The sequence below is a fragment of the Tachypleus tridentatus genome, chromosome 6 (genome assembly GCF_004210375.1).
Source record: "Tachypleus tridentatus isolate NWPU-2018 chromosome 6, ASM421037v1, whole genome shotgun sequence".
NCBI lineage: Eukaryota > Metazoa > Arthropoda > Merostomata > Xiphosura > Limulidae > Tachypleus > Tachypleus tridentatus.
The window spans coordinates 167,207,080-167,218,461 of NC_134830.1; the positions used below are offsets into that span (position 1 = coordinate 167,207,080).

At 33.8% G+C, this 11,382-nt stretch overlaps 1 protein-coding gene across 4 annotated transcripts in view; it reads right to left on the reverse strand.

Moving 5' to 3' along the window:
* The window catches only part of LOC143254386 (phosphatidylcholine:ceramide cholinephosphotransferase 2-like), a 24,719-nt gene extending 18,194 nt beyond the window's left edge, over positions 1-6,525 (reverse strand). The window contains exons 1-3 of one of the 4 annotated variants that reach the window (XM_076509489.1): positions 6,201-6,414; positions 5,182-5,246; positions 1,843-2,473 (exon numbers count right to left, since the gene is read on the reverse strand). In XM_076509489.1, coding sequence (XP_076365604.1) covers positions 1,843-2,225 — 383 coding nt within the window. In that variant the 5' untranslated portion in view covers positions 2,226-2,473; positions 5,182-5,246; positions 6,201-6,414. Of the gene's footprint in view, positions 1-1,842; positions 2,474-5,181; positions 5,247-6,200 lie in introns of all 4 variants that reach the window. The other 3 variants (XR_013030178.1, XM_076509488.1, XM_076509490.1) reach the window with 3 other exon arrangements.
* Between the last annotated feature and the right edge of the window lie 4,857 nt (positions 6,526-11,382).

Consider the following 11,382-nt stretch of genomic DNA (forward strand, 5'->3'; position numbering starts at 1 on the left):
ATTTGAATATGCAGCTCAATAGCCAGACACAGGTAAAGTGAAAAAGCCTTTGTCAAACAACCAAACAAGCAAAAAAGGAAAAGATGAGGAACAGAAGAGTGAGAAAGAAGCCATGTCAAAGAGATCATAGGCAGAAGGTATACCATCAGCTGCAGTAAATGGACATGGAAGAAAGCCTAATAAATCAGGAAAGGAAAGATGCAACACGTGAAGTCAGACCCTGGTCTGAGACAATGGACCTGACAAAAACCACGCAAGAGGACAGTGCATGGTGACATTTGGAAGAAAATGCCTGACCAAGGTAAAAAATATGTAAACCAAGACAGAGGTAAGGGTTGGGAAAGTTATACAATTTAGGGTCAGAGCAGTAGGAATGATGGTTGTGCCACCCAAGATGGAGTCATCAGTAGAATGACATGGAATGGTTTGTAATAAGAATAGAATTCTGTAGAGGAATCAAGTGGAAGAGAAAGCATGTATGTGGAGACCCCTCCAATCTTGACAGAATGTAATCACCCCCAGAGTAAGCAAGTGAGGAAAGGGAGGCTAAAAGGAAGGAAGTTTGATATTCCAGTGAGTGGAAAAGGCACATATTAGGTGTGTTCCTAACTGATAACACATCCACCTAAAGATTGAAGGGTCACTCCATAAGAAGAATTTTGTTGGGAAAAGATAAATGATCTACCATCAGATTCAGGTAGCCAAGAAATTAGCAAGCTAAAACCATAATGTGGACCCAGAAAGGAAATCCAGGATCTGAATGCAGAGAAATCAGAAATTGGTACCCCCTGGCTCTGTAATATAAATGACCATTATGGGAATATTAGAATGTTTCATAACCACCACCATCCTGTAGGAAAGGAAGTGGGACAAAGCTCAAAGAACTGCTACAGGTTTGAGAAAGGTCACAGGGATGGAAAGCTTCTTGATCAACCAGAAATCAAAACTCTCCCAGGAGTCAAGATATAAACCACAGTCCTCTAAAGATGAGTCTGTGAACAATCATAGGTCTGGATGAAATGGAGTAAGCAACACCTCTGCCATACTCTGGTCTTTGTCTGATCATCAAGCCAATGATATGAGAAGACATTTTTCTGATCTTGGAGTGTTCATCAAAGGAAATGCACAAGAGCCCAACCCATGAGAAGGAGAGCATAAAAAAAAATTCACATCAACAATGGGATAGAACATCTTAAGCTGCAAGAAATGAGAGGTGAGAGATATGTGAACTGCTTGCTCCAAATCTGGAGATGAAGAAAAGTAGACTTGGCCCAACAAAGGTTGTAAAAAAGTCCTCCCCTCCCAAAAAAAAAACAAAACTTTTATGTGGCCCTCAAAGACAAAGATATTTTTGAAACTATGTAAGTGCCAAGTTGGTTGTAGGTGTCCATAACTTTGTTTCCTGTAGTGTTCTTAACAACATTCAACATCTCATAAAAAATGTATAGAAAAAATTACCATCACTGTTGCAATTAATTTTGCTAATTCTCTAATGGGTATCCTTAAATCTAGCTCATAAAATGCCTAATTTTACTAAGTTGTTTTGGAAAGTTCATTACATTGGATGTTCTAACATGTAAAACAGATAGTAAATAATATAAATCAAATAAGTAATTTGAATATTTTGCTTCATTCATATCACGATGATCAAAACTGATTTTTTGTACATAGTACCACTATATTAATACAAAAATGTTAGTTTCAAATTCTAAATAAATATTTATACATATTTTACAGCTACAGTTATTTGAAGATAAGGAATTTAAACTTATGGATATTTTATTTATTTCATTAAAACTGACTCAAACAGAATTAATTACCCTTTATGTACTATCAACTCACCTATTTCTATGTATAAAAACTATAAACAGTGTTGACCATACAGCTACTACAATGATACCCTCGGACACATCCAAAGCCCATTCAGCAGGCAGAAACAAGTCAAAAAATATATCCGGTAATGGAGGGAACTTTGTACGTTCTGGCATTCTTTCGTGCACAATTGAAAGGCAGGTTAAATTTAAGACTAGATTCCAGGACATGAAGATAAAAGCAACAAATGTTTTCCATTTCTCTGAGGGAAACTTTCCTTCATCTCTGTCAAATGAAGTTAAACTAATCCTAATATCGTCTCCCGTGTCACTTAAATCTCCATTCATCTTCTGTTGATTAAGGCGATCAATCTCAGCATTTATACAATCTGGGCCAGCTTCCTTGGCCATCATTTAAAAAAACTGATCTCAAAGTAGTCAACTGTTAAAGATTTGTATTTTCAGTGTTACATAGATGATTCTCAAAACACAACAGTTCTACTCTTCAAACAAAAAATCACTATACAGATCTTGTTGCACTTATAAACCATGATGTCATAAAGGAAAGCATGTCTATTCAAAATCATGAAATATCACCTTCATTAAAGTATTCTTCACCTTTGTAAAAGACCAATGACTGCTCTTAACTTTTCAATTTCTTTCTAAAATTGGAAAAAAGTTCATGATAACTTACAAATCTTTCAAAATAAAAAATAAATTATTTTAAAGGAAGCACAATTAACTTGAATTGTTTACTTATTCTTCCCAATAAATTCATACTTTTAAATAACTAACAATCTTACAGAGCCATAAGGTTTACCAACATTTGGATAAAATAAATCAGTCCTCTTCTTCAAATGACCTAAGTGTAAGATAATTATATTTGTAAGTCATATTTATTTCATTTCATTACTTACATATCCCTACACTGTATGTTTATGGCATTATGGAAAATAATATGATACTCATGAATCAGAGTAAAAACTTTATCATGAAGATTTTCAGTAGTATTTAGATTTCTCTATTGAAGAATACAAAACAAAAATCATAAAAATTTGCAATTTCTGTGCCTAAAAGTGATTTATTCATTCTGATGAAATACAACACAGATTACATATGGGAAGTGGTTCAGAGAGGATGGATAGTTTCTATCTCAAATACATTTTCAGATAAGGAAAATATTAGCTACTGAAATGATATTCATCTGTCTGCCCCATAAAGAGCTAGAATTCCACAATGAATATGGTGGAGAGGTTAGTGCAGAGAAATAAAGTTAAACGCTATTTTGAATACTGTCAGAAAGGGAAAATTCACAAAGTGTAACATCCCCAAGGCAAGGAGTAGCCTAGTGGTGCAGTAATTTTGATACCACATCCATCTCAATTGTCAAATACTCTTTATCCAGTAGGGGTAGTGGAGCAAAATAAATTGTCATGAGAATCTTTTACTGGGGGCTAACATGCTGTTAAAGTAAATTGCTCAACCACTCAAATGTTAGTGATAAGAAAAATTGAGAGTATATTCCAGTTATTCCATAAAACTGATTTTGTGGTGTTCCATTTTTGTAAATTTTTCAAAATTGTTTTAGTGATTGGGTAGAAAGAAAGTGAGACAGGTATGGCAATAGTGAATAGGCCTAATGATGACCTTGAAGTGTACTGGACAAAACTGATATGTGAGATTAAACAAAGAGAACAGGATACATCTTAAAAGTACAAAGCTGATTAAAAAAAAAAAAAGACAAAATGTTAGATTAGGATTAGGGTCTTCAAGTTTTTATTTTTGAACATTTAATCAATATTCCTTTACCTGAAGTTGTTAGATGGAAAAATGATTGAACAAGATAATCACATTAATTTCAAAAAACTTAAAATAAAATTAAGATGTGAAAAATAACTTTCATAGAACAGATAGCATACGTCCAAGGGTTTTTAAAGATGTTAAGTATTGGATATGCAAGTCATTTGTTCATAATTTTTGTAAGTACTTAAATGGTGGAGATATGCCAGGAGATTGGAAGTTGGCTAATGTTACTTCTCTTTTCAAGGAAGGTGATAAAAATTTTCCAGGTAGCTATAGACCTATTAGTCTTATATCAGTGGCAGAAAATGTTTTTAATATCTGATGAAAGATGCTTAATAAATATATTTAAAAAACTATAAAATTTTGATGGATAGTCAACATGGTTTCACTAAAGAAAACACTTTGCCTTACCAATCTTAACACATTCTTTGAAGAGGTTACTGCTTACAGTATGTAGATGAGGGTAAAGGTTTCAATATTGTATATCAAAATTTTCAGAAATCATTTAACAAGATGTCACATAAAAGGCTTGTTAAAAATATACATGTGGGGTTAAGTTGCCTCACTAATCAGAGAAGTGCTGCATACAAAAACCAGAAGGTTGATATACCATGTTTCTCCGAAAATAAGACAGGGCTAATATTAATTTTCACTCCAAAATATGACACTAGGGCTTATTTTCGGGGGGATGTCTTATTTTGATATATTAAAAAAATGAAGTTACAAAGTAAAACTATTAAACTAACCATTTAAAATAAACTATTATTAAACTATTAAACTGATTAATAAATTAATTTTTTTTATTTCTTTCCTCTTCCTGCCAGTCTTAACTAGGGCTTATTTTAAGGGTAGGGCTTATATTAAAACTATCCCCAAAAATCACACTAGGTCTTATTTTATGGGTAGCTCTTATTATCGGAGAAACACGGTATATGTAGTTTAATCAAACATGGTTCAGCATCAAGACTTTTTGGTTTTGTTTTTTTTATTTACTTCTGGAACACAGATGAAAAAATAATAGATACACTGCTTACACTTGTTGATGGTATTACTGTATTTGCTGTTTCAGGCTGTGGGGAGAGTGCTGCTGTTTACATAGACTTAGATTTGGTGTATTACACATATAAATGTTAAGTTATTTTCAATTATAATAAATTAAGTAAGGAAGAATATTATACTAACATAAGTTAGCAAACAATGATTTATAAACATAAGTAAATGATTTATTCTTTGTAGAACATGTCAAATATTTCAACAGATCATTGGAATGTCAAAATATGTAATATGTTTGTCCAAAAATAAATAATTTCATTATGTTTATAAATCATTGTTTTCTAAGTTATTATAATAAAAGAAAATAACGCTTGTGGTTTACAATTTAAATTATAATTTTTGATGAGAATAGCCTTTACACTGCTATGAAAAAAAGGATCTCAGAGAAATGGTTGTCAGTCTTCATAAGTCATCCAAGCAGTGTACTGTTGCTAGTGGTAGAACAAATATGATTTTACACTATTTATAGGAATACTGGATACAAATCTAAAGAGGTTATAATTTCATTATATACCTCATTGACAAAGCCTCATCTGAAGTACTTTGTTCAGTCTTGGGTCCTTTACCTTAAGAAGGAGACTGACTTGTTGGAAAGGGTTCAAAGGAGAGCCGATATGTAAAAGTAGTCAAATAAAGTTGTGTTAAATTCTCTGAAATGGATTTCTCTTAGAAAAAATTATACAAGAGATCTGATTGAAGCATTTAAAATAAGCAATAAAGCTGATATATTTTTTTTTACTTAATGCTGAAAATAGCAGGACAAGAAAACATACTTACAAGTTTACTTTTCTAACACTAACAACTGTTGATCATTGGAATGGGTTGGAGCACATTTCATAGTTTAAGAGAAGGTCTAATAAACATTTAATGATAAGGACTGGCTTTTTAAGTTTAGTTTAATGAATGGAGCAGCCTAGATGGACCAATATACACCCAGATGTTATGTTATTTTCACCATTATTTCAATGAAATAATTCAACATTTATACATTTCGAAAAATGTTAAGCAAAAGAATTTGAAACCTAGGTTCCTAAGATGAAGTATACAAATTAAGAATTATAATTAAAGATCTGCAAATTTTATGTTGCATTTATTTATTACTTTTAGCATATTTATCACTCAATCAGTCAATTTGAATAGATGTTACCAGGAACGTTTTCTGACTTCTCAAAAATAAAAATATTCAGTTGATTGAAATTAATTTGCAAGTATAGTCTCTTGTATAAGAAAAAAAAACTGATACAATAGAAAATTAAACCCTGCATTTTGTATTAAACTACAAATATCTAGTTTAACTTTAATGTTAAAAGCAACTATATTAATAATATCACATATATACATTGAAAGATTAAAGAAATCACAAACTATAAATGTTAGTTTAACAGTAATATTCCACTTGGATCATAACTATCTACACACTTTACTTCAACTACTCAAATATACAATAGAGACTAAAGTCTAAAGTAACATTGTCACCAACAGTATCCGTGACACTAAAGAACCATGAGTCGAGACTCAGGGCAGTGAACTCACACAGTCACGTCATTACAAGTTTTCTCCACGTTAAAATTGTTATTGATGCACTCGACTTTCTTTGGTGAAATAAAGAGATTCTCAATATATTTGAACAACATTCGCTGTATGCAGCCCATAACCACAATTCTAATATAACAATATATGATTAACATCTTAGTTAAATAACAGCATACAGCTTTTTCACGCCCTCTGTGAGGAGGTATTATTTTTCATACTTTGTATTTATTATTATGTTTGTATTTCACTTTTTTCTACCGTTTAGCTAAACTATCTTTTGAATTTGTTTTTTATAAAATAACAGGTTACTTCCGTTAGTTAACTCATTTTAGCATTAATTTGAAGTTTAGTACAAAGCTACACAGTGCTCTGCCCACCGGGTTAACGAAACCATGTTTCCAACGTTGTAAGTACGCAGACATGCCGCTGTGCCACTGGGCGTCATACAGTCATGTGTAAATCAGATTATCGTAACATGTCATACGTTGATCAGATATTCTGTGAACAAACAATAGTAGTCAATATTAATTTGCAATCTAATCGTATAGTAGAAAATAAAAGTATTTAAAAAATGGGTAAAACAATCAGACATTGAGAACAAATAATTTTCACTACTTTTTATGGCCCGGCATGGCCAGGTGGGTTAAGGCGTTCGACTCGTAATATGAGGGTCGCGGATTCGAATCCCCGTCACACCAAACGTGCTCGTCCTTTCAACCGTGGGGCGTTATCATGTTACGATTAATCCCACTATTCGTAAGTAAAATAGTAACTCAAGAGTTGATGGTGGGTGGTAATGACTAGCTGCTTTCCCTTTACTTACACTGATAAATTAGGGACAGCTAGCGCAGATAGCCCTTGAGTAGTTTTGCACGAAATTCAAAAACAATAACACTACTTTTCGATCTTTCTACTAAAAACTGCTTGCTGTATGTAATCAGATTTCTGAAGTCTTTTTATTACATATAATGGCTTGTTTGTTATGCACAAAGCTACACAAAGGGCTATCTGTTTTTTTCCATTGGGGTATAGAAACCTGGTTTCTGGTAGTGTAAGTCCACAGATTTTCCATTGTGCACTAATGGCATTCAGCTCAGCAACTGCAATCAGTTATTTCACGACTATGCTTTAAATCTGAAAAAACTAGCTAGTGGTGATGTTCCTGTTTACCTCAAGGGAGAAGATTTTGCTGAAAATCTTCTTTATATTACAAAGTTTAGTAATCAAAAGATTCACTGTCGCTACCATATGTCATTCCTATAACAAGCAACAAGAAACAATCTTTAGTATTTCACTAGACTTCAGTGATGATGATTCATAACGAGCTTTTACAACAAGGATAAAACACTAATTTCGTTAAGAATCTCTACTTCACTCAAAGTTTATATTAATTTAAATACCCCGATGTAAAGTAGCAATTACTTCTCATCAAAGCTGATGAGAGGGGAGCAAGGGAGCAGCTGGGATATCCCAGAGTTCACTAGAAATACATACAAGTTAATGGGCTAAAATGGCTACTGATGTTTCATAGATTCACAAATAAATTTGTTACTTAAATTTCTTTTACGAAAAATCAGCAGAAGTTATTAAATGCAATTAAAGGAAGCTCTATGATATCATTGTCCCCGGTAACTTGGCTGGCCTTCGATCCCCTGGTTCCAAGCATAAACTCCATTAGCTTCTCTAAAGTGGCAGAAGCGTTATAAAAACCGAAAGGCATGGCATGGAACTTCATATAAACCATCTTGATTTTTGTTAGATTCTGAATAAAAACTGCTGGATAACCGTCCACCACCCAAAAAAAATTAATAAAATAAACAGAAATATAGAGTAGAAACGTGACTTCGAGCAAGTTTGATACAAAGAAAGAAGTCCCAGGTTTACACTCGGAAGAACATTCTTTATTCAAATTGCTCAACAATCAAAGTGAATGATAAATGCAATTATATCACCTATACTGGAGAGTGTTTATTTTAAATTAGAACCATATAGGCTCTTTGGCGTGTCTATCATAGGGAGCTGAGCTCCAGATTTTAACACTGTAAGTCCGCAAACTTGTTGCTATCCCATTGGGGGACACTGGATAGAGAAAATGCATGGTAAGTGAACGTTAAAGGTACGGAGAAGTTCTTAACAATAAGGTTAATGGGTATCAAAAATTATTCTATAGTTTAAAAGTATATATTTATTTTAAGGCGTTCGACTAGTAATCTGAAGGTCATGGGTTCTAATCCCCGTCGCACCAGACATGCTCACCCTTTCAGCCGTGGGGGCGTTATTATGTTCCTGTCAATCCCACTATTCGTTGATAAAAGAGTAGTCTAAGAGTTGGCGGTGATGACTGGCTGCCTTCCCTCTAGACTTACACTGCTAAATTAAAGATGGCTAGCGCAGATAGCCCTTGTGTAGCTTTGCGCGAAATTCAAACCAAGCAAACCCATCTGTTGAGTCTCAACGTGTATGCTCTCTGTGCCCTAGGACGGGGGTACGTCCCACCGTTTCAGTGTAGCACACCTACGGCCCCTGACATCTAAGGGCATCACAAACCTCAGAGATTTAGCATCCTCAGCTTTAACGTGAGAATGATCGTAAGGTTTGTAAACAGTACGTTCCTGTACCTTACAAATATTGAAATTTTTAGTCAGTATATAATGCCGTGTTTTCTTAGTCTGGGACACGTTTTTTAAAATACAACTTCCTTTGAAAAACAACTTCAAGAGATTTACTCTTGACAGTATGGTATTTACAGGTGAAAGTTATTTTATTTAGATTAACTTAATAGGCCCACTAAATAAGAGAAGTTTTGACAGTTTATTTATTGCAGAGTAATTCAATTTATCCGAACTTGCTGAATTAGTGAGAAATAAACAAGGAGAGAGGGTATTCACTGTAAGGCACAATAAACAATCATTTTAATAAGACAAACACAGAGTATTTATTTACTTGTGTGGATTATAAATAACTTCTATCTGACTAGCTGACTGATCAAACTGTTTAAACTTCAACATTACATAATTTCAAGGTGATATCAGACTTATCCAGAGCGACTGACAACACGCAAGCAACCTCGAGACCGTCACCTTAACTATTATTGAAGAAGTCTATTTTCAACATCTTAATACCTTCTGTAGTATTACAAGCAAACCATGCAAATGTTACCCAATAAAATTATAAATAACAGAGGCAGATGTAATAAAAACCAACTTAATTACTTTCTTAACAATGCGTTACTGAAAAAAAGTTAATGTGCAATATTCTTAGGTAAAGTGATTTTTATACAAGCATCACATTATCCTCTCGTTATTGTGTAGAATAAAGCACAATTTTTCAAAATTATTCGTGTTTGACTAAATAATCTAGTTTTAACTTGTGTGAGAAATAAGTGAACTGAATAGCTAATGTAGATTAACCGTAAGACCGTCTTTATTGTAGATTAAGACATCAAATAAAAGTGTATGTACTGGTGAATGCTTAAACATTCACCTACTATTACATCATTAAATAGAAGGGCAACTTTTCGCCCTCGAGATGAGCACTTGGAAAATATCTGCGTTGAAAAACGAGTAAACTCTATTTTTATAAGGACTCTTCATAAAAGTCAGAGTTCTGCTTATATTTCAGATATGGTGTGTTACTACACAATCACTGGTCGTTCATCTACAACATATAAATATTGTAACTATTAAATGTCGTCTACTTAGAGAAATTAATGCAAGTTTTGATTAATACTTTATTAAAAATAAGATGATAAATAAACGCAAACACAAATTTGGAGTGATGAGGATTCAAACCCGCGACTTTCAAATTACGGGTCGAGCATCTTAACCACCTGGCCATGGCGGGCCTGACAGATGGGATGCCTGGGTAAAACAAATCCAGTGGAAACTTTAATAGAGGTCGCAGAAATTCGCACGCGTATTTATTTTAATAATAGTTTTCTTTTATTACAAATTAATATTCAACGTAGGTTGCACTGAAAACAATTAAAATTATTTCAATTATCTAAGTCAATTAAAACAGAAGTATTATATATGTATCAATGAAACTCTACTTAATGTAAAATGCAGTTTTAATTTACCTGGTTTTGAAACTGTTCGTAAAGTTAAATCAGTTGACAGTCAAGGAATAGCTCTTATTTAACGATAACATTTTAAGATCACATTTCTACAAATACAGCTAACAGATAATAATGAGATAATTTTATGTCAGGTTCACCCATCCAATTCTCTCTCGTTTACTCTAGTCTAGTTTTAAAGTTATCCCTTTGAAAGATATTGGTCTAAATAACCCTGGAAATTACAGGTCTATTAACTTATTCAACACTTGCAGAAAATTATCGAAAAACTCATAACTAGCAGAATCATCTCATACATTGAAACCAACGAGATTCTGAACAAAAACCGGGAAATAAAGACATGTAGATTTTAGATCACTTCGTTAGACATACCGAATTTATTTACCAAGGGATGTTTGTTTTCTTTTCAAAATTCACAAAGAGTTAAACGAGGGCTATCTGCACTAATTATCCCACCGCCAACTCTTAGGCTATTCTTTTACGAACGCACAATGGGATTGACTAACCGTGTTGCTAAATTCAAAATCATCAATTCTACATCACAATGATCACATCCTTTTACTTTAACAACAGGAATCCCGCAAGGGTCGGTACTTAGTCTGGCACCATACAACATCTTTTTCAACGACCTACCCTTATTTATTCCGGCACTATACAACATACCCTTCCATCGTTGACATATACACTGGCATCCCAGTATGCAGATGCATCGCGATTTGGAACTCTTCAAGTAATCCACACACAGCCATAATTCGCTTTTATTTTTAATTTCGCGCAAAGCTACACGAGGGCTATCTGCGCTAACCGTCCCTAATTTAGCAGTGTAAGATTAGAGGGAAGGCAGCTAGTCATCACCACCCACCGCCAACTCTTGGGCTACTCTTTTACCAGCGAATAGTGGGATTGACCGTGACATTATAACATACCCACGGCTGAAAGGGCAAGCATGTTTGGTGTGATGGGGATTCGAATCCGCGACCCTCGGATTACGAGTCGAGTGTCTTAACCACCTGACTATGCCGGGCCCACACAGTCATAACGAGAGTTCAAACTCCATTTGATACTGTACAGCTATGATGTAACAAATGTTCCACTAAAAAATTAACA